Source organism: Lutra lutra, chromosome 16 (genome assembly GCF_902655055.1).
Source record: "Lutra lutra chromosome 16, mLutLut1.2, whole genome shotgun sequence".
Taxonomy (NCBI): domain Eukaryota; kingdom Metazoa; phylum Chordata; class Mammalia; order Carnivora; family Mustelidae; genus Lutra; species Lutra lutra.
Genome location: NC_062293.1, coordinates 33,021,379 through 33,045,139, shown reverse-complemented (window position 1 = coordinate 33,045,139; position 23,761 = coordinate 33,021,379). Strand labels below are relative to the sequence as shown.

The 23,761-nt window shown below is 42.1% G+C and overlaps 1 protein-coding gene across 6 annotated transcripts in view; it reads left to right on the top strand.

Moving 5' to 3' along the window:
- TEX14 (testis expressed 14, intercellular bridge forming factor) overlaps nt 1-23,761 on the top strand; it is a 128,443-nt gene that overhangs the window by 80,358 nt on the left and 24,324 nt on the right. For 5 of the 6 annotated variants that reach the window (XM_047707002.1, XM_047707003.1, XM_047707005.1 and 2 more), the window contains 11 exons: nt 193-383; nt 1,134-1,284; nt 2,495-3,408; nt 7,179-7,285; nt 9,607-9,732; nt 9,931-10,019; nt 11,102-11,383; nt 12,233-12,333; nt 14,094-14,213; nt 16,120-16,186; nt 18,389-18,470. In XM_047707002.1, the coding sequence (XP_047562958.1) occupies nt 193-383; nt 1,134-1,284; nt 2,495-3,408; nt 7,179-7,285; nt 9,607-9,732; nt 9,931-10,019; nt 11,102-11,383; nt 12,233-12,333; nt 14,094-14,213; nt 16,120-16,186; nt 18,389-18,470 (2,230 nt within the window). The remainder of the gene's footprint in view (nt 1-192; nt 384-1,133; nt 1,285-2,494; nt 3,409-7,178; nt 7,286-9,606; nt 9,733-9,930; nt 10,020-11,101; nt 11,384-12,232; nt 12,334-14,093; nt 14,214-16,119; nt 16,187-18,388; nt 18,471-23,761) is intronic. The other variant, XM_047707004.1, reaches the window with a different exon arrangement.

Here is a 23,761-nt window from a genome sequence, read left to right as displayed (position 1 = left end):
AGGGAGCAGCAGGCAGAGGGAGAGGGAGAAGGAGACTCCCCATTGATCAGAGAGCCCAATGTGGGGCTTGGTCCCAGAACCCTGAGATCATGACCCGAGCCAAAGGCAGATGCTCAACCGACTGAGCCACCCAGGAACCCCTTAAACTTGAGTTCTTAATGCTACTCTTTCCTATGATTTCTTCCTTAACAGATAACATACCCTGGAATGATTTAGATGGCTCAGTTATCAAAGAAGCCATAGTCTTGGGAAATTATTTAGAAGCTGACGTCAGGCTTCCAAAACCTTACTACGATATTGTTAAGTCAGGCATCCAGGTCAAGCAGAAAAACCGAACTATGAACCTTCAAGATATCCGGTACCTTCTGAAGAATGACTTAAAGGTAAGCTCTGAAGCCGTTAGTTTATTTCAGCTTACTCATCACAGTGGTTTAGGGAGCTTAGAGACCAGGAAGAGGCTAGAGATCAAGTTGTAAGAAGATTTGGAAATCCTCATTTCATCACACTCTTTCTGGGTTCCCAAGAAAAGGACCTCTAGCTGCTTCACTTGGTGAGGGCAGCCGGGAATTGATGAAGGAGGCTGGGGAAGCTCAGCACATAGAGGGGCGTAGGCACAGAATGTGATTCAGTGACTGAGAGCTATTGTTATTATTTAATTTAATTTAATTTAATTTTTTAAGAATTTTATTTGAGAGAAAGAGAACACAAGCAAGGAGAGGCAGAGGGAGACAAGCAGATTTCCCTGCTGAGCAGGGAACCCAACATAGGGCTTGGTCCTGGAACTCCAGGATCATGACCTGAGCCGAATGAAGGTGGATGCTTAACTGACTGAGCCATCCAGACTCCCCCTATTATTATTTTAAAAATATTGGTAATAATAATGAATTAACTCATTTGAGTTATAGTCAGTCTGCCCAACAGGAAGAAGAGGGAATTTATTTGATACCTAGATCTGTTTCAAAAACATAAAAAACTGGCTGGCTCAGCTGGAAGGACATGAGATTCTTAATCTCAGAGTTGTAAATTTGAGACCCATATTGTATATAGAGATCACTTAAATAAATAAACTTTAAAAAAAAGTGACATTCAGATGATTATAAATTATATCCTTAATGATATTTTGCTTGTTAAAGGATTTTCTTGGAACCCAGAGAACTCCACCAACTGAGAGCCCCACGGTGCAGAGATATGAACTCCATCCTGATGTCAATGTCTATCTAGGACTGACCTCAGATCATCTGAAAGAGACCCCTAACTTGGAAATAAAAGAGCTGAAAGAAACGGGTATGGCCTTAACCCACAGGTTAAGCATTATTTGACATGAATGTCTTATGACAGTTGTAAGCTACAACTAATCAATTCCACAAACTGTACACATCACTTACACTTGGAAATGGTGGATGCCTTAGGGAAAAATCAAGATCCTTGAAATTACTAAGTAAAATTTTTTTGGCTCCATATATACCTTGGTTCAATCCAGAGCTAAGCAGTAACGACTAGTTTATTTCTAGCATGATTGTTCTTAGGACTTGATTTAATTGCTTTACAAATGAAAATGGTGATTTTTAAATTCAAAGCTATTATCTGTTCATTATAGAAAACTTGAAATCATACAAGGAAGAAAATTACTTACCATTTTAATTCTGCCACTTAGAAACAACTTGTTAATGTTTTGGTGTTTCCCTCCAACCTTTAGTACCTTTAGAAATCTTAGCATTCAGAGCTAAAAAGGACCTTGTAATTATCCAGCATAATCTCCTCATATTCCAGATGAGAAAGCTAAAGGCCAGAGAACTTGTGGCTTGCTTAGGACTCCAGAGCTTATTACAGAGCTGGGATCCAGGCCAAGTGACTATCCTCTCCATCTCTTTGGATAGGGCTGGAAGCCTCTAGAATGGTGTCGTTCACCCACCCCCTCCTAGCCAAGCGCTCATTACTTTCGCTCCTCCATCCTGTTCTCTGCAAGTTATACACCATCAGCCATGGGTGATGGGTGGTCTGTTCTGGGGTTATTTTTTGAATTATGATTCTTCCCATGATGCATTGCATTCTTGTATACTGTTTTGGCTACTTCTATCAGATACTCACCAAGAGCATGACTTTAACTGACATGAGTATTCAAACTCCTGTGTATGTTAAAAAAAAAAAAAAGCTATGAATTTAGTCATTAAGATTTAGGGGTCTGTAATTTCCATGTCCTGACAGTTATGTGTGTTTTGAACGCACTATAACTTAAGCTTACAACATTTTCCCCAGGGTTTGATCTCTCCCCAGTTTTCTACCTCAACTCATGTCAAAATGGAAATTTTCATCTGTTAGAAATACCCTTGCACCCTCTGTGAGTGTATCTGGTAGTCTTCCACACCTGTGAAGGGACTGGGAAAATAAAAAGCTGCTTTCTCTATTCTCACACCACTTGAGCAACATTCCAGGACTGCTTAGCTGCTGCATGTGATCCCTTTAATCAGTTGCATGTTGCCATTCTTTCCAACAGGTAGTCGGCTTCATTCACCTAGGGATCCCCCTTCTCCCCCGGAGAAAGCAACACCAGATCCTCAGGTCCTAGATCCAAGTATGATGACCAAGGAGATTCAGAATCAAGACACTGCTTCTCCTGCTGGCCCTGTGGCAGAAGAGGCTAGGAGCCCCAGCCCAGGTCAGACAAGCCTCTGTAGCTTTGAAATCAATGAAATCTACTCAGGCTGCCCGGACAGGGGAGATGGCAAAGAGAAGGAGCCCCCAGAAGCGGGTTCATCCTTCGAGGGGGCTGGACCAAGCCAGGCAGATGAACTAAAGTCCATGGAAGAAGAGCTGGAAAATATAGAGAGAGAGGCATGCTGTTTTTGTGATGAGGACGAGAGCTCTTCAGAAGCTAGCACAGAGCTCTCCTTTGAGGACTGGGATTGGCAAAATGGTTCTCTTAGTTCACCCAGCCTGCCTGAGCCAGCCAGAGGAGCCAAGGGCCATGTGAGCAATAGGTGTGTGACCAAGGAGTACATCAGTAAGTGTGTGCTGAATCTGAAGATTTCACAGACATTAATGCACCAGAATGCCGATTTGCTCAGGAATATCCAACAGAAGATTGATAAACTTGAGATGATACAGAAGGAGCAGGAGGAGTGCAGGTCTTTGTGGGCTTCTTCAAGAGAGTTCGCGAACATCTATGACTCCCCTTCAGCCTTGGGCCCCCCAGCTTCCAGCTATATACCACCTCTCATACAGCTGCCAGGGGGCCAGCAGCTGGACACCAGTGGCAATTGCCTAACTCTGACAAGATCTTCCATAGTGAGAGACTTCCAAGGGGGACATTTTGGCAAAAGGTCCAGGAAAAGAAGTGGCTGTGACTGGAAAGCTGTCACCCAAGTCTCTGAAGAAAGCACTGGAGATCAGTCAGAGAAGAGCCATCAGGTACAGCTAAGAAGTGGGAGGCAGGGCTGTGTGAGCAGGTTCTGGAACATGGTTCAACATTGCCCCTAACCCCTGTACAAGGACTAACATAAATAAAACCAGCTCATAGTGGGGTCCTCTTGGCTTCAGGAAATAAGGCCTCTAGGATGGGACTCCAAGGTAGATATTCTTTGTCTCTCATTCCAACCCCAACATACAGCCCGTGTTCTTTATAAATCCTGTGCATCAGGTTGGACCACATGAAACTGCTGTTTTATAGGTCAGAATATTCAAGTATTAACAATTTAGCATTATTCACTTACTAAATATGGTCTCTTGGGCAGGTATTAATTTCCATCCTCAATTGCTTATTCATTTACTCACTCATTCAATAAACATTTCTAGAGCCAGAGGCTATACAGTTAAACCCTGGGATACGATGATGATTGAGTCACAGGCTTTACTTATGAGTAGCTCCAGTGTGGTACAGAGGACCCTGGTCATCAAAGAAGACACCTCAAAGGAGGCGAGAAGACACAATGGGAACTGGTCTAGGAGGTGTAGCTTGAAGCTTAGTGAGGTTTCAGAGTGGCTCCTGCATCAGCTCCTTAAGGGCAGGGCCTGGGTCTTACACATTCTGTGCCTTAGCAAGGGTACCTGGCACAGAGAAGGTACTTGATAAATGATCATTGAGGGAATGAATAAATGAACAAGTTCACATATAGAGAGCTGGCTGTCTCTTGAATCAGAATTTTAGAGATGGATCAGCACCGTTATTTTACATCATTTACCCCATACTCATCATCATTGAGTATGAAGCTCAAGCTCAGTGACTTGAACTTCCTAAATTCCAGGTGTTACCGAGATGATGTTGGGATAGGAGAGGTGAGCCCCATTGGAAGAAGGATTTTATTACTTAAGTTACTTAGAGTTGCTGGCCTATGGTGGTAAAAAGCTGGTCAGCTTTTAGTGGTTTTAATTTTAAAATTCTCTACCTCAAGCGCATCCCTTTATGGCCTGCACAGGGGTGGACAACTCCCACCGCCCGTGCTCCTTACTATGCCACTGCCAAGGGCCACAGCTGATTATGGGCAGGTTTCTTCACTCCTCGTCTGGTGGTCTTTCACGGTCCCCTGCTGAGTTTCAGTGAGACTGCAGTCCTCACTTAAAACGTGTGGAAAGTGTTCGCATTTGTTTCTGTATAAAGAGAAGGCAAAAAGAATGTACTTAGACTCTAGTATTTCTTTTTCTTTTGAAAATTCAGATTTCCTAGAAAACTATTAGAAATAAAATTTTTCTTATATATTATGTTTTGGTTATCTATTGCTGTGGAGTAACAACAACAACAACAAAACCTCAAACTTAGTGGCTTAAAATAGCAGTGATTTATTATTTTTCACAACTCTATGGGTCAGGAATATGTTAGGGCTAACCAGTATGATAATTTTCACTCCATGTGGCGTAGGCTGGGATCACTCCCTTGACTGTATTCAGCTGGAGGCTGGGCTGGGCAAGAAGGTCCAAGGCCTCATTTATATGCCTGGTGCCCTGGATTAGTCCTTTAATTTCTCAGTTCCTAAATTTTTAATTGCACCAAAGGAAACATTACAAACTTCCCATTATTCTAAATACCTATTTTGAATATATTTCTTAGTATATTCTAAGCTCTTCTTGGTGACCATGACATTTTTCGGAACATGTGTTATTTGATGCTCCAAATAAAGTTGTTGCCTTCAGGCCCTGCTAAGGAATCTTTGCCCCCATGCAAAGGCCTCTGTAGCTCATACTTTAGGGAGCTTATGACCATTTTGTTTTATAGCATTTTAAAATTATTTATTATTTTTCTTAACATATAATGTATCATTTGCTCCAGGGATACAGGTCTGTGAATCATCAGGCTTACACATTTCACAGCACTCACCATATCACATACCCTCCCCAATGTCCATAACCCAACCACCCTCTCCATACCCCTCCCCGCCCAGCAACCCTCAGTTTGTTTTGTGAGATTAAGAGTCTCTTATGGTTTGTCTCCCTCCTGATCCCATCTCGTTTCATTTTTTTCCTTCCCTAACCCCCAAAACCCCCACCCTACCCCTCAAATTCCTCATATCAGGGAGATCATATGATAATTTATATTTCTCTGATTGACTTATTTCGCTCAGCATAATACCCTCTACTTCCATCCATGTCATTGCAAATGGCAAGAGTTCATTTCTTTTGATGGCTGCATAGTATTCCATGGTATATATATGTCACATCTTCTTTATCCATTCATCTGTGGATGGACTTCTAGGTTCTTTCCATAGTTTGGCTATTGTGGGCATTGCTGCTATGAACATTCGGGTGCACGTGCCCTTTCGGATCACTACATTTGTATCTTTAGGGTAAATACCCAGTAATGTGATTGCTGGGTTGTAGGGTAGCTCTATTTTCAACTTTTTGAGGAACCTCCATGCTGTTTTCTAGAGTGGCTGCCCCAGCTTGCATTCCCACCAACAGTGTAGGAGGGTTCCCCTTCCTCCGCATCTTCACCAACACCTGTCATTTCCTGACTTGTTAATTTTAGCCGTTCTGACTGGCGTGAAGTGGTATCTCATTGTGGTTTTGATCTGTATTTCCCTGATGCTGAGTGACATGGAGCACTTTTTCATGTGTCTGTTGGCCATCTGGATGTCTTCTTTGCAGAAATGTCTGCTTCTGCCTTCTGCCCGTTTCTTGATTGGATTATTTGTTCTTTGGGTGTTGAGTTTGATAAGGTCTTTATAGATTTTGGATACTAGGCCTTTATCTGATATGTCATTTGCAAACATCTCCTCCCATTCTGTCATTTGTCTTTTGTTTTTGTTGACTGTTTCCTTTGCTGTGCAAAAGCTCTTGATCTTGATGAAGTTCCAGGAGTTCATTTTTGCCCTTGCTTCCCTTGCCTTTGGCGATGTTTCTAGGAGCTTATGACCATTTTTATGCATCCTCTTACCTTTGCACATCTTACTACCATCCCAGTGCAACACATTTGTTGCCTTAACTTGCTGCAGACTAGGAAATATAATGAAGTTTGTTAAAATTAGAATAAGCAGATCCAGGATTTTCTCTTTGGAATAAAATACACAGGTTTTAATTTAATTTACTTCTATTTCCAAAGTATTGTAGCTTTTATTTTATTGTGTTTTATTTTCATAGCATCCCCACTGATGGATTCAGGAAGATACTATTTTCCCTGTTTTATGGATAAGGAAGCTGAAGCAGAAGACTCTCTTAGGTTATTCTGAGTAAGGATTAGACTAGAAGCCAGGGTCCAAGGCTCCTGCCACAAAGCTTGCTACCCTAATAATAATACAGGGGAAAGTTATTGGACTTTTTAAAAAAGATTTTATTTATTTGACAGAGCATAAGCAGGGAGAGTAGGAGAGGGAGAAGCAGGCTCCCCACTGAGCAGGGAGCCTGACACAGGGCTTGATCCCAGGACTACAGGGTCATGACCTGAACCAAAGGCAGACGCTTAAACACTGAGCCATCCTAAAAGTTACTGGATTTTTGAAGTCTGTTTTTTCTGCTCGTCCTTCACTTGCTCCCAGTCTAGACTGCATTTCTGGGGGCCGACATTGTTGTGTAATGTTGTAAAGACCTCCAGCCGAGAGATGAGTTACTAGATATGAAATACGCACTGGGAAATCATCTTAGAAGGTTTGGTTATTTCTACACATTTAGTAAGAATGGCTTGAAAAATAGAATGTGAAAGTGAAAAGGAATTCCTTCATCAAAGCACTGAAACATGTTTACTGCTTTTTAAGCTGCCAACTTTTTGTGGACCTGGAAAACAGAGCACAAGTGAACAATCACAGCCCACTCAAGGAGCCAAGCACAGTCTGGAAAGAAACAGGAGCCCAAATTCCAGCAGGTGGGTTAACATTTTGTTCTCTGTGTCACCATGCCTTTAGACTCCCACGTGACCCCAGAGGCACTTAATGATCTTCATGTGTCTTGTGACAAAGAGACTGTGGGTGATGAAGAACACTAACACAGAAACAGATCTTGGCAGGTTTTCTCCTTCAGGTGAGCGGAAAGAGCCATGTAACGGAAACCTGTAGGAAAAAACATCGAAGGTAAAGGAGCTGGCAGGTTAATCAGGCAGAACTCAACAATTGTCAAAAGCAAAGCACCTTGCTCTTCCAAAGCTGCCCAGATTGTTTTTCTTAAAAAAGGAATGCCAGGTATTCCATCTGTCAGTGCTCCAGAAACCAAACTATTTGGAAACAAGGGCTCCTCAAAATAAGCGTCCCCTGACTCCAGAGCAGGGGCTGAGCGGTTTAACTGTTACCATGGAGCCTCTGATTTCCAGCCAAATCTATGAAATGAATTGGCTTCAGCACTGATCATGGGAAGGAGAGCGTATGTGTACACTGAGTTTTTAAGAATTTAGGTAAAACAAATTTTATTTTGCATAGGGGTAATTATTAAAGGCCCATAAATGTGTTTCAAGATAGACTAGTCTGTCAATTCCAGTTTTCCTTTCCTGTGGTTAAATGGTAGCTTTAATCCATGCCTTTGGAGTCAGTTCTTCTGGAAAAAAGTAACTTTTTGTTTCTCTCCCAGTGGTGATTGAGACTAATGACAAGAGTTTGCTTTTCCTTTCACGTTGGTAAATGTGTTCATTAGGGAGAATCAAGGAAAATAGCCCAGACATTTTAGTTCAGTGTATTTTACCTTTACAAAGGGAATTATTAGAGAACCAACTAACTGGCATCAAAGGGGTTAGAGCTCACATCATTGAGAGAAGCAGATGGGGTGACAGTATGGCCATTAGATAACAAAGCAAAGCCGTAGTTGTGGAACCCGATATACCCATTCACCATGTTCCCCCAAGAGAACAAAAAACGGACTAAAGAAAAGTTTAACATTTTGCTACCAATCCACCAAGTCTTTTTGAATGTTTTCCAAAGAAGCTTAACCAACTGAGTCACTTAGGCACCCCCATATAGGTACTTTTATATCCTGACTTTTCATCTTACATTAGAACAAGAGCATTATCCCACTTTATTAAAAAATATCCAGGTTGTGCGCCTGACTGACTCAGTCAGAAGAGTATGCCACTCTTGATCTCAGGGTTGTGAGTTTGAGCCCCAGTTGGGTATAAAGATTACTCAAATAAATATTAAAAAAAGAAAACATCCTGCAAATTTGAACTTGTTGGATTTCCCCCATTGTTGAATTTTAGGTAGTTTCATGCTTTGATCCATTTTGAATAGGGCTGCAGTGACTTGTCTTTGCAAATTTTTCTGCACTTTGGATTATGTCCTTGGTGGATTGCCAGAAGCAGAGTTACTAGGTCAAAGGGTTTAAACATTTTAAAGATACTTGATAGCTGCTGCCAAATTGCTCTTTAAAGAAGCCAGTCAGATCTGACCTTTCCAGGTCAACAGTCTCTGTGTTCTGGTCCAGTGGGGAAGCAGGGCATTCAAGATAATGAGGAATTCATACATATGCCACATATGTGTTTTTGAGGAGTTATTTTAATAGACGATGAGATGTATATATGATCAAGGATATGTAGAGGAAGAAAGACTCCCTTGTTTTTCAGATGAGGAAACTTGATCCACAAAGACTGAAGTATGCCAGAGGCAGGCAGCTGGTTAGTGGAAGGTAGGGTCTAGAACTCAGTGAGACTAGGCTGAAGAGCTCTGAATGTTCTTCAGGCTCCCTGGTGTCTTTTTTTTTTTTTTTTTTTAAGATTTTATTTATTCATTTGACAGACAGAGATCACAAGTAGGCAGAGAAGCAGGAAGAGAGAGGAGGAAGCAGGCTCCCTGCTGAGCAGAAAGCCCGGTGTGGGGCTCGATCCCAGGACTCTGGGATCATGACGGGAGCAGAAGGCAGAGGCTTTAACCCACTGAGCCACCCAGGCGCCCCTCCCTGGTGTCTTAAGGCCGTGTTTGAGAATGTTAATTATTGTGCTCTCACTGACTCACTGGTGTGTCTGTTACTGGAGAATTCTGATTGAAGGGTAGGAACAGTTACCAAACCATCACCTGTGTTCTGTGGCATTGTTGGGGTGGGGGGCTCTGCTAGACCTCAGAAGTCTGTCTAGTGAAACTCGATTTCAACTGTGGGTTTCTTCTTCCTGTGAGAATTTCTCAAGAGTACTTTTAGAATCATGAAATCTGAAATTGGAAACTGAAAATAACCTTAGAGGTCTTCTAACCCAGTCCCTTCATTTCTTAGCCAGGGAAGACCTAAAGAGTCCAGTGCCCAAACCAAGCTGACTCAGCTTAGTAGTGCACTTGTCACTGTGTCAAGGCACCCTAAGGGCCCTGCTGTGTCGTCCAGCCCTAGCCAGGGCTCTACTAGGTAAGGAGTCTGTGGTCTGAACATTGTGGAGTCTTGCGCTCTCTGGTGGTGGGCAGGAGTCAGTGCAGCCCCAGGAATGACAGAGTAGGGGCTGGTCCTCTGTGTGGGCTGGTGGGCTCAGGCTTGTGTCAGAAACTTGAGCAAACCGGTGTATTTGTGTCCACCCTGCTCCTCTTCCCCCAAACCTACATAATTTAGGATCAGTATGGAGTCTGTATCTTCTGAAATCTGTAATGCAAAGTCAAGAAATAATGAAGATGATGGAGAGGTACACTTAAAGTGGAAAAGTGAGTAAAGAGCCATAGGTTCTGTTGAGCCAAATGAAACTTAAAGTATATTTCTAACCTGCTTGTTATCTCTAAGTACACAGTCTGTATTGCACCAGCCTCCCATGTTCTTTTCTTCTGTTGGATCATTCCAGTTTAAAAATTAAGGCCTTTCTGATTACAAATTGCAGAAAGGAAATGTCTTTCTTTCTTTCTTTCTTTTTCTTTCTTTTCCCCCTCATCCTCCTCCTTCTTTTGTTTACCACTTACTCAGGAAAGATAAGCTTTTATTAAGATAGGTATTTTAACATTGTTTAAATGAACATGTTTTGTGTTACTAGTCCAAAGAAAAGAGACCATCAAGCCTGCCACTGTGTATACTGTTCTGTTCAGTGATTTATCTTTTAGGAAAAAACTTCTTTTCATTTCTAGACTTTATAGGAAATATTTCCATTGTACATATATTGATGCATATTATATAACAAGCGTAGCAAAACAATATGCAGTAGAAATTTAATGTGTAACATTCATTATGAAAGTAGAGAGCATGTAGTGTCACTTTTGCATATCCTGTGGGCGTTTCCTTTTGTATCAGTTTTATAAGCTTTTTTATAAGGATACAGTGTCTATTTTTTTAATACTAATGTCAAATGACATTAGCAAAAGTATAGAACATTTGGAATGAAGATATGCTCATGCAGATACATATATAAAATAAATAAACATAGACACACACATTCTCACACAATATGATCTCTGCCTAGTCTAAAGGAACTGGACAAACTCTAGAATCCTTTCCATTAGTCTGTAGAGATTGTGATTTTCTTATAAAATCTTCACAACAAGTTCTATCTACAAGTTTTTTGCTACCTTCCATTCTAAAATTCAGAAATGTACTGAAATTCTGTCCTTCCTTCTGTTATCAATTCTTTTCTCTCTTCCCCTTCAAGCCCAACAGGGCAAGCTAGGGATGGTGCAGTTCTAAAAAGACAATTATTATGACAATATGAGTTATGAAAGTATTATATAGCTCTTTAAAGAAGGAAAAGCTTTTGTCCAGTGTTCACAGTTCTGTTTTAAATGCTGCTTTCCCTTCTCTCCAGGGGAGGTGAAAGAAATGGCAGAGAGAGTGGCTACTGGGCAGCTGGCGGTACCACCTTGGCATCCTCAGAGTAGTGTGACTTTAGAGGATGAGGCTAAAAATGAGCCTGATCTCCTGCTGCAGCCCCTGCTGAGGGACACTGAGAAAGTGGGCTGGCAGTGCACTGTAGAGTATCCCAGGAAAAATGAGGAGTCCGGAGGAAATGGCAAGTGTGACAAAATGGACAACAGTGACTGTGACAGTAACCAGCACGGCAGACAGCATGGGCCTCGAAGCTTCACCAGTAAGTTCAGTTGGAGGAATTGGGATAGATGAGCTCTATCAAGTTACTCACTCAAAGATACGTAAGCCTCCTGGCATATTTCCTTTGCTTGGTCTTCTCTCCATTCGCATCTCTCTGGGAACCCTGAACTGCAGGGGAAAACAAATACCCTATTGATTCCCCTGTCCTTCCTGAACATAAAGAAATCCAAAGATTCGTGAGTTTTCCTGTTACTGGAGCAGACCTATTTGCTCAAAGAAAGTTAAATAATCTCTATAGAGTGAGCCTGTTCCTGGCTGTAACCTGGCAGGGAAATGAACCTTTCTTACCTGAATACAGTGGTAGAGGGCTGTTCCCTACTGCCCATTTCCTTGCATTGCATTTTAAGCCAGAAAAACTCCACTGGCTCCCAGAGATTTTGTGCCAGAAGAACCCAGAGACAAATGGCATTGACTGTCATCACTTTATAGATTTATAGGTTAAAACTGAAGGCCATGTAGTTCCACTTGGTAATTTGCTTGCAATCAGGGAATGGAATGTTATTTCTTCATTGTTTATAAGTCAAAGAAAGATGCATCTAAAATTATCACTTAGGTAGAAAATCTACTTGTCTTGGGCTCTTAGTATTTAGAATCTGTTCCTTTTCAAGCCTTGCTCTTGAATGGGTGGGCAAAAGGATTGATGATACAGGACCATGTGTTGGGGTCAGGCCAAACTAACAGTCTCCACTCTCTGGACTGACCCTGACAAATGGGACATGGCCACCCTTGGCAGAATAGTTACACATCTTTTCTCTCACACCATTCTTCTCCCCTTCCATGCCATCTAAATATCACTGAATGACTTTGGCCCTGGTTCTGTCATCATTAGATATCAGGCACCTGTCTCCCAGAAAAAATGAGAAGCCAGAGCATAGTGAAGTCTTTCAAGCAAGTTCTGATGCATCTGTGGTCATTGAGAAATCTTACAGCGTAAGTAATATGGCCTACAGAGCCAGGTTGAACCCAAGGACCTAATAAAGTCGAATTGAGTTGTTATGTATTATGCCAGTGAAATAATATCTGTAGTCGTTCTTTTTTGTTGGATTACACACTCTCATGTCTGTGACAAGAATGAGGAAGTCTTTCTTCCCTGCCTAAATACATTTTGAGTCATTTCAACTCAAAGCACTGTGTATCTTAGAGTTTGTGCAGAACACAGAAAGTGTCAGAGTCAGGAAGCCCTTGAGCTTCCTGTCTAGTTGGATAGATAATACCAACTCTGGAAGCACAGTGTGAGGTCAGGTATCAAAGCTCATGTCCCAGCAGGTGACTGAGGTCTGATTGGAGTAGCAAGAGCAAGGCCAGGGTTGTGATGAGAGTTCCTTCACCTAGAATGTCCTCTAAGACCCAGAGACAGCTCTCAGTGGAAGGCATGTGTTCATGCCTGAAAACTGTACCTCCACAGGATCAACGCATTGAGGCTCCAGCCCTGCAGGGGTTTAACGCACCCTTGAAGCATGCAGTTGGGCCACAGTCCAGCCAGGCTAAGGAACCAGAATTTTTTATCATTATGATATGATGACACAATCACTTAAAGAATATAAACAGCAACTGAAAATGAAATAATATAAAAATACAGTTGTGATAACATTTAAGATCTTTCAATGAACACACTATTGTATTTAATCATAGCACACAAACCATTCACAAGGACAATTTAAGACAATTTATTCTTTTTCTCACATGGGCGCCGGAAGGATAGGCCATGTTAAGCACACTGGCTTGGCTGGAGAAACAGGTCTGTCAGGGAGTTGAGGAGGGTATGTGAGGCCAGGCTTATCTGAGAAGTTTCAATTTGATATGAGAAGTAAAGGGAGCAGCTGCCAAGCATGCGGCAAGAAGAAGTGTGTGGCAAAAGCAGCATCCAAGGAATAAATCATAAAACCTTTGCAGAGAGATGACTGAAGGTATGGAGAGGAGCTAGTTACCTGCCCATGTGGGGATCAGGGTCTGAACAGGGAGAAGAGCAGAAAAGGCGGGGTGGAACAAAGATGCCGAAGAAATAACTGGGACTTTTGAATTTTCAAGTTTTATTTTTATTATTGAGATTGCATCGCTGTTTTTTTCAAACGATTTATTTATTTGAGGGGCAGAGGGAGAGAGAGAATCCTCGAGCAGACTGCCCCTGAGCCCGGAGCCCAAAGAAGTGGGCTTGATCCCAGGACCCTGAGATTGTGACCTGAGCGAAAATCAAGAGTCAGAGGCTTATCCAACTGAGTCACCCATGTGTCCCTGCATTGCTACTTTTAATATTATGTTCCTTCATTTGCTTTGAAACTGTAGCACCCACAGGACTCCTCAGTTCTGAGCGGCCTCAGCTTCTTCGTCTAGAGAACAAAGCATCTGTGGCTGGCTATTCAAGCTCAGGCCCAGCCTGGGTTGTCTAGGACCTTTCTTCTTAGAATTTCAGAACAGAAATGTTGCCCAACTCCCTCCCCCTCCGTTGTGCAGATGAGGACTGTGAGTCTCAGGGCTGTCACTGGCCTCACTTGCTGCAGAGGGTTCACAGCTTATAGTGGGGAAGGAGGGCAGAGGCAGGTGTGCAAGCAGGCAGGGAGGGCTGGCTCAGGGAGTGTCGCCCTGACTGCTGGGTAATTTTAGAGAACCCCATTATTAACACTGCATCCAACTCTAAAGGATTTGTTTATAATGAACAACAACCTAAAAGTGATTTCCTACATTATTAATAGGATCAGTCTGTGCGATCAACTTGTTCACCAGAATCTTCTGAGGACATAACAGATGAATTTTTAACTCCAGACCATGAATATTTTTATTCCTCGACTGCTCAAGAAAACTTAGCTCTAGAGGTAAAAAAAAACACAGTTTAAGGAAAAGTACTTTTCAGCTTTCTCTATTTGCCTTAATTCTTTTAAGTTGTTTTTATTGAGAAAAATAGCTTACACATAAAAGTGTATAATGTTGACTTAGCAGTCTTTTCAAATTTTGAGAAAACATCTGAAAAATAAGATGTTTGAGGTCATATACAGTTTCTCCCAAAACCGTGGTTCCTGCATTTGTACAGTGCTTCGTACTTTTTTTTAAAACGCTTTTCTTCATGTTACCTGATTCACATATTCTTCCTGTGGAGAAGAGAAGAAGGCCTGCTGTTATTCCTCTGTGTGAAGAAGTGGTGATCCGCGTATGTGGGGAATTAAGCTTGGCCTGCCAAGCGTAGGTGGCGGGAGAGCCAGGATCAGAGGCCAGGACCCAGCATGAGTATGACGCTGGGCAGTGCATGGGGCTTTCTATGGAACTTGCCCGGGATTGGCAAGCACCTGTTTGTACAGAATGTTTTCATTTGTAAAATGAAGCTGTTTGGATTTTCTTATTCATTATTTGTATAATTTCTGCCTCACCTTCCTACTAACCTACCACCTTTTTTGGGCATTTTACCAATATGGAAGGTGGGGTGGAAGAAAGGGAGGATTGATTGTATGTTTCTTTTTTTTTTTTTTTTTTTTTTTTTTTAAGATTTTATTTATTTATTTGACAGAGAGAAATCACAAGTAGGCAGAGAGGCAGGCAGAGAGAGAGGAGGAAGCAGGCTCCCTGCTGAGCAGAAAGCCCGATGCGGGGCTCGAACCCAGGACCTGGGATCATGACCTGAGCCGAAGGCAGTGGCTTAACCCACTGAGCCACCCAGGCGCCCCTGATTGTATGTTTCAAACACAACATTTGACTGACAAGAATTCAGTGATGCAAAAAAAAACATCATTTCCACTATTCTGTACTTCTGATAACTCAGAGTAATTTTTCATTATTAATCCATCAACTATTCTTGATTTTACTGTGAGCAGATTGGGATGTTAAGAAAATCTTTAACAAAAACATACAAAGTATATATATACACGCATGTAATGTACATGTGTATACATACATATATACATATATACGTATAAGTGTGTGTACACATACATAAAGCGTAACATGGAGAAAAGTACACAGCTCTTACGTGTGCAGCTCATGGACTTGCACAAACTGAACACATTCATGTAACCAGTACCCAGATCAGGAAGCAGTCCTCCAGCAGACCCCCACCCCACCCCCCCCTGCCCTGGCCTCCTCCAGTCACTGCACCCTTTCAAAGGAACCAGTATTCTGACTTCTCACCCCAGAAAGTAACTTTGCAGTCTGCACTATTTTTCCAAACTTTTTTTCTTTTCTTTTTTCCTTATTTTATTTATTTATAGATTTTATTCATTTATTTGAGAGAGAGGGAGAGAGAGAGCACGAGCGGGGCGGGGGGCGGGTGACGGGGAGAGGGAGAAACAGACTCCCAGCTGAGCAGGCTCCCATTGCAGGGATTGAGATGGGGCGCCATCCCAGCACCTTGGGATCATGACCAAAGCCAAAGGCAGACACTAACAGACTGAGCTGCCTAGGCACCCCGCAGCCTTTTTTGGGTTTTCTGATGAAGGTCCTAAGAATCAAAACATCTTTGTTGGAATGCTGGGGAGAGAAGGAGATAATGACATAAGGAAAAGTCACACAGTTCCTCCTCACAGTGGGAGGCAGGGGAGGGCTCGTTGAGGAACACAGAGTGCAAATGATCCTTAATGTCTTTGAAATGGGCTTGTTCTTTTTCTATTAAAGATGCAGGAAACTTATAAAGATTTTCAAGGTTTAAGAACATCAACAAATTCTCCTACCTTTTGATTAACATCCTTCATTCTCCAGTGACCCTTCTTCCTTTACCCTTTTATTCTTTTGTAGACCTCAAGTCCCATAGAAGAGGACTTTGAAGGAGTACAAGATGCATTTGCCCAGCCTCCAAGCTCTGGTAATAAGCTCTTAAGGCAGATTCCTTCTCACTTGCCTATACTTTCTATTAGATGACAGATCTTTAGAGCTGGAACAGTCCTTAGAGATAACCTCCTCCAGGCCTTTAATTTTACAGATGAAGGAACCTAGGGTCAGGGATTTCCCTTCATTAGAATGAATCTCTGGCTCCTCACCAGCCACAGATCATGTTATCTGTACTTCCCCTTGCATGTGTTTAGTGGTTCCTGTTCCTCCTCCTCACCCTCCCTTTCTGCCCCCTCCCCCTCCCGTCTTTCATTAGATTCCTCACCCCTTCGGGGCATACACGGGTGCTTGGTTGTCTTCACTGAGCTGACTTGAGGGGTTTGCCCAGGCCATATGTGTCAATAACATGTTGTGTTATTGACACAACAAAAACTGGAACTTGCTTTTCATGCCCTTTTCCACTCCCAAAAGCATTTTCCTTTGCTTGCTTAGCATCTTGGCAAAGAGTTAATAACAGCCAGTCGTGCACAGTCAACATAACATCCTTCCCTTGGGAGGCCTTGAGTTCTATATAACTCAGCAACTGCTTTCCCTTCCTTGGGAAGTTAACCTTGGATCAGCTGCCCGGGTGAGATAAGATATAAGTGAACCCCTTGTTCTGATATAGACATTTTAAAAATTGTGCACTTTTACTCTTTTAGGGTGTATAGCTATCAGTTTTAAAGCCAGTTACCCACCCCCTGAGCCATGTAGATGTCTGTGGTCATGTCTCAACCTTCTGAACCCAGGCATGGTGGGCTTGGGTTCTGAACTTACTCACTCCCTTCCTCCTGCTGCACACTGTCTTCTGTCTCTAACCTGATTCATGCCCCTGTCACAGCCGAGAGCATTTTAAGAAGCAATAAGCTGTGAGATGTGTTAAAAGTCCCCAGACCTGGGTCTTGGGTCATCCACTCTTTTCTGTGGAGCCTCTGTCCATGATCATATTCTGTGGTGAGCCTTGCATGCACGTAGCCATTTCACTTCTGTTTGGAAGAAGGTTGAGTGGGATAGAGAAGTTATGGGGCAGATAGGTCAGAAACCCAGGGCTAGTTTGATATAGACATCTGAAGTACATGAAGAAGCCTCTGATTTCTACTCATTTCCTGCTTTTGGCCTTTCTCTCTCTCCTTTTCCACTAGGGCTCTGACATGTATCCCTTCCATACCAGGCAATGCCATGGGTAACAACTGGGCATATGCTGGGTCCCAAGCCCAGTTCTGCCACTTTTTTTTTCTTCCCACTGCATGACTTTGGGCAAGTCATTTCACCCCAGGACCCCACTCTCCTTTTGTGTAAAGGAGAGAGACTCTAAAATCTCTAAGTGTTCCTCCAGCTCTAATTGTGTTTATTAGGCATTCCATTAGGCTTTCTAGTTTTATGCTTTCTAGGTATTTGAACAAGTGTCATGAGAAGAAGAACCCCAGAGCTTCTCTACTGGTGGGGTAGAGACCTCCTTGGTACCTGCTAAAGGTGACACTGCTTTGGTGGGCTTCCCCGTTGCCCACTACATCACGTGTTCCTAAGGAATGGCAAGGGGATCATGAACATTTGCCAAGAGGGCAGGCTTTATAAACCAGAGCAGTATGGTGCTGGGAAGGAAAATGGATAGTGGCCCTGTTTGCCCTGAGATCAGCAAAGTATCTTACTGAGAATTGGTGGGAAGTAACTTTGGACACTCAATGTCAGGGAGAACAGAAGAGAGTTGAATTAGTGTTGTCTCACCACTCTGCTCTTTAAGTGGAGCCTGATGGCTGGCCAAGAGGCGCAGTTAGCCCTCTGGGAATGCCCAGCTAATGGTCTTTTCTGTTTGGAATCTTTAGTGAACAAACAGTTCTTGGTTTCAACGCCCCCTGGTGTCTGTTGACAGGAACCAGGTCAGTTTGCCTTCCTGAAAAGACAAAACAACATTTGTCTCCAGAAATAACGGAGTGGTTATAACTGAAAGGCCAGTAAATGGCTTGATTGTATTCTGAGTGTCAGAATGTAGTTACCCCCTCGGAGCAAGGAAAATAAACTTTCAGAGCAAAAACCTCTCCTACAGCACTCAATCCAAACCCAACTAGGAAGCACTTTGTTTATTCAGATTATTTCTCATTCTGGACCAGACCAAGGGGAATTCTAGGGAATGAAAATAACAGTCTGAGTTGGCAAAAATTCAATTAAAAAAAAAAAAGCATTTACTTTATTCTTTCAGGTGAAGAAAAGTTCCAAATGAGAAAAAGACCTGGAAGGAATGCTGAGGTTTTAGCCAGGTCTCAATTCCAACCCATACGAAGGTATGTGCTAGTATTTTATTCACAGTTTCAGACTCACAGAAGTAATGTTAAGTGATGATAATACCCATATTATATATTGCTCGTCCTCAAATGTTCTAGCTACCATGTCAGAAAAATTAGCTTTGGGCACCTTAACTTTCTTAGGATTTGTTCAGCAGGATTGTGAAGGATTGTGAACAGGAGTCATTACCTGCATTCAGTGATAATTCAGTCATTATCTGTATTCCTGTATTCAGGAGTCATTATCTGTATTATCTGTATTCAGAAATCTGAATACTGATTTCTCATTACAGAGAAATGAAGACTTAATGTTCATATAAAAACATAGTAATAGGGGCGCCTGGGTGGTACAGTAGGTTGAGCATCTGACTCTTGGTTTTCCCTCAGGGCATGATCTCAGGGTCATGAGCATGGAGTCTGCCTGGGATCCTCTCTCTCCCTCTTCCTTTTCCCCTCCTGCTCATGCTCTCTCTCAAATAAATAAATAAATCTTAAAAAAAGGAAACACATACCTGAATGTTTATAGCAACTTTATTTATTTATTTACTTATTTTTGTGACTTTATTTGTAATAACCAAAAACTGGAAACCCAAATGTTGTCCACAAGTAAAGGATTTTACAGACTGGTACATCCAATACTGTGGAATACACCTCAGCAACAAAAAAGAATGAACTCTTGATACATGCAACAATCTGGATAGATGTCCGGGGGGTTGTGCTGGGTGGAAAGAGCAATCCCCCAAAGTTATTTACTATATGACTCCACTTATATAACATTTTCGAAATCATAAAATTATTTGAGTAGTTTCCAGGGAATAAGGTAGAGGCAGGCAGTAGGAGGGAAGTAGACATGCTTATAAAACGGCAGCATGAAGGGCGTCTGGGTGGCTCAGTCAGTTAAGCATCTGCCTTGGGCTTGGGTCATAGAGGGCTTCTTGCTCAGTGGGGAGTCTGCTTCTCCCTCTGCCCCTTCCCCTGCTTATCTTTTCTCTCTCTCTCATAAATAAATAAAATCTTAAAGGGCACCATTAGGGATCCCTGTGGTGGTGGAAATGTTCTGTATCTTGACTATATCAATGTTGGTATCTTGGTTTGACACTGGATTTGCAAGATGTTACCATTCAGTGTAACTTGGGTAAAGTATGTTTCTTTAAACTTCATGTGAATACACAGTGACCTCAAGTGAAAAAGTCTAATTATAAAAACTAATAATAGATGTAAAATGTCGGATACAATAACACCAATTTATTTTCCCTATCTCTAGGCCTCAACTTTTTAAAAAAAATTAACATAAAATGTATCATTTTTTTCAGGGGTACAGGTCTATGATTAAATCAGTCTTACATGATATACAGTGCTCACCACAACACATACCCTCCCCAATGTCCATTATGCAGCCACCTCATCCTTCCCAACTCCCTCCACTCCAGCAACCCTCGGTTTATTTCCTAAGATTAGGAGGCTTTATGGTTTGTCTCTCTTTCTGGTTTCATCTTGTTTCATTTTTCCCTCCCTTCCCCTATGATCTTCTGCCTTGTTTCTCAAATTCCACATTTCAGTGAGATCATATGATAATTATCTTTGTCTGACTAATTTCGCTTAGCATAATACCCTCTAGTTCCATCCATGTCGTTGCAAATGGCAAGATTACATTTTTTTTAAGGTTTTTCTTTATTTATTTGTCAGAGAGAGAGAGAGGGAGAGAGAGCGAGCACAGGCAGACAGAATGGCAGGCAGAGGCAGAGGGAGAAGCAGGCTCCCTGCCGAGCAAGGAGCCCGATGTGGGACTCGATCCCAGGACGCTGGGATCATGACCTGAGCCGAAGGCAGCTGCTTAACCAACTGAGCCACCCAGGCGTCCCAAGATTTCATTTTTGATGGTTGCATAATAGTCCCACATATATATATGTATATATATGTATATATACACACCACATCTTCCTTATCTAGTCATCTGTCAATGGACATCTGGGCTCTTTCCATCATTTGGCTATTGTGGACATTGCTGCTGTAAACATTGGGGTGCAGATGCCCCTTCGGATCCCTACATTTGTATCTTCGGGGTAAATACCCAGTAGTGCAATTGCTGGGTCATAAGGTAGTTCTATTTTCAACTTTTTGAGGAACCTCCATACTGTTTTCCAGAGTGGCTGCACCAGCTTGCATTCTTACCAACCGTGTAGGAGGGTTCCCCTTCCTCCACATCCTCACCAACATTTGTCATTTCCGGACTTGTTTATTTTAGCCATTCTGACTGGTATGAGGTGGTATCTCATTGTAGTTTTTGATTTGTATTTCCCTGATGCCAAGTGATGTTGAGCCTTTTTTCATGTGTCTGGATGTCTTCTTTGCAGAAATGTCTGTTCATATCTTCTGCCCATTTCTTGATTGGATTATTTGTTCCTTGGGTTTTTAAGTTTGATAACTTCTTTGTAGATTTTGGATACTAGCCCTTTATCTGATATGTCATTCGCAAACATCTCCTCCCGTTCTGTCAGTTGTCTTTTGGTTTTGTTGACTGTTTCCTTTGCTGTGCAAAAGCTTTTGATCTTGACAAAGTCCCAGTAGTTCATTTTTGCCCTTGCTTCCCTTGCCTTTGGCAATGTGTCTAGGAAGGAGTTGCTGTGGCTGAGGTCGAAGAGGTTGCTGCCTGTGTTCTCCTCAAGGATTTTATGATATCTTGTCTCATATTGAGGTCTTTCATCCATTTTGAGTCTATTTTTGTGCATAGTGCAAGGAAATGGTCCAGTTTCGTTTTTCTGCATGTGGCTGTCCAATTTTCCCAACACCATTTGTTGAAGAAACTGTCTTTCTTCCATTGAACATTCTTTCCTGCTTTGTTGAAGATGAGTTGACCGTAAGATTGAGGGTCCATTTCTGGGCTCTCTACTCTGTTCCATTGATCTATGTGACTGTTGTTGTACTGTTGTACTGTCTTGATGATTACAACTTTGTAATAGAGCTTGAAGTCTGGAATTCTCTCTTCTGCCTCATTTATCCTAGCAGTTAGACCCTCCGTTTTTTATTGTACCTCATAAATAGCCTGTTTGATTTTGACTTGGTTAGATTTTATTTCTCCAGAAAAGGATTCTCTAGGGTCTTCTATGCTTTTTTCAAGCCCAGCTGCTATCTTTATAATCGTTATTCTGAACTGTAGTTTTGACATCTTGCTAATGTCCCTATTGATTAGGTCCCTAGCAGTCAGTACTGCCTCTTGTTCTATTTTTGAGGTGAGTTTTTCCATTTTGTCATTTTGTGGAGAGAAGAATAGATGAACAAGAACACAAAATGCCAAAAGAGTAACAACAACCCCAAAGAAATATACACTAAACAAATCAGAAGAGACCTGAAACCAGGCGGAAAAGGAAAAAAGGGGAGATAAAAAATGAAGAATGTGATCAGGCTGGTGAATAGCACAGAGCCACTGCTAGATTTTGGGTATATTTTGTCTGTTAGAAGAAACTGCCTCCCAAAATTTTAAAAAAAGAGAAACTTAGGGGCGCCTGGGTGGCTCAGTGGGTTAAGCCGCTGCCTTCGGCTCAGGTCATGATCCCAGGTCCTGGGTTCGAGCCCCGCATTGGGCTTTCTGCTCGGCGGGGAGCCTGCTTCCTCCTCTCTCTCTGCCTGCCTCTCTGCTTACTTGTGATTTCTGTCAAATAAATAAATAAAATCTTTAAAAAAAAAAAAGAGAACTTACATATACAAAAATAAGGTTAAATACAATGAAGGTATGGAATATGAGTGTAAAAATGAAAATTTAAAAAAAAAGATTTTAAAAAAGGAATTGGTAAGTTGGTTGAAGAGAGAAGAAAAAAAAAAAAGAGAAAGAATGTGATCAGGTAGATGAATAGAACAGAGCCATACACTAGATTTTGGGTGTATTTTGGTCTGTTAGGAGAAGCTATATCCCAAAATTTTAAAGAAAGAAAAAAATACATATATATAAAATAAGGTTAAGTACAATGAAGGGATAAAATATGACTGTAAGAATAAAAATTTAAAAAGATTTTAAAAAAAGAACTGATAAGTTGGTTGAAAAAGGAAAGAAGAATAATTCAAAGAAAAGAAAAGAAAAGAAAAAAATAAAGAAAATTTAAAAAGTTTAAGTTGAAAGACTGAAGAATCATGGGGGAAAAAGCCATGAATTCTATGTGCTGTATTCCCCTAGTGCTGAAGTTGTGCAGTTCTCATTGATTGGTGACCTTGGTGTTGGCTGGACGTTCTTGTTGATCTTCGGGAGCAGGGGCCTATTGCAGGGATTCTCAGGTGTCTTTGCCTGAGGCAGAATTGCATTACCCTTGCCAGGAGTCAGGCTGAGTAATCTGCTCAGGTTTGCTCTCAGCAGCTTTTGTTCCCTGAAAGCTTTCCGTACAGCTTTGGAGGCTGAGAATGAAAATGGTGGCCTTCCAATTTTGGCCCCAGAGAAGCCGAGAGTTGGGGCCCCACTCCTCAGTGTGCCCTCAGAGAAAAGCAGTCAATCCCTCCTATCTTCCTGGTCTTCGGCCGTACACCGTGCTCACCCAGCCTGTGACCGAGCATTTCTATCTCTGGCGCATGGTCCCATTTAGAGTCTCCAAACCTATCAGATTCCTACAGTGCGCTCCTGTGCCATTCCTCCCAGTGGAAGAAGTGGGGGGTCTCCCCCATCTGCCACTTGTGGCATCCCTGCTCAAAGGGCAGTGGCCTGACTGTGCTGCGGATCACAGTTTATGGCAACCCCAAGCTAAGAGACCCCTCCTCGGCTCCGTCTTTGCAGCCAGTTTCCCCACTTGGATACTTGGGAGTTCTGCCATACTCGGGAACCCCCCAATCTTTCTGCGACCCTGAGGGTCCTGAGACCACACTGTCCTCGTGAGGGTTCCACCCCCTACTTAGCCACCAGAGAAACATCCCTCGTGGCTCAGATTTCTAAAAGTTCCGATTTTGTGCTCTGCTGCTCTATCACTTGCCAGTCGCCAGCTGACAAAGACCCTCCACCCCGGTCTATCTTCCCATATATCACCTCAGATTCACTTCTCTGCACATCCCACTTTGCAGAAAATGATTGCTTTTCTGTTCATAGAGTTGCTGCTATTTTCTTTGTTCTCCAGTTGAATTCGTAGGTGTTGAGAATAGTTTATTAGCAATCTAGCTGAATTCCTAGGACTTCGCAAAATTTAAGTCTCCTACTCCTCTGTTATCTTGGACTCCCTTTCAACTTTTTTATTTATAATAATTATAGTTAGTGTTTTCCTAAGCAGCTACCATATACCAGTACTTGGTTTTCTCAAATTTAATTTATGTAACAGCCC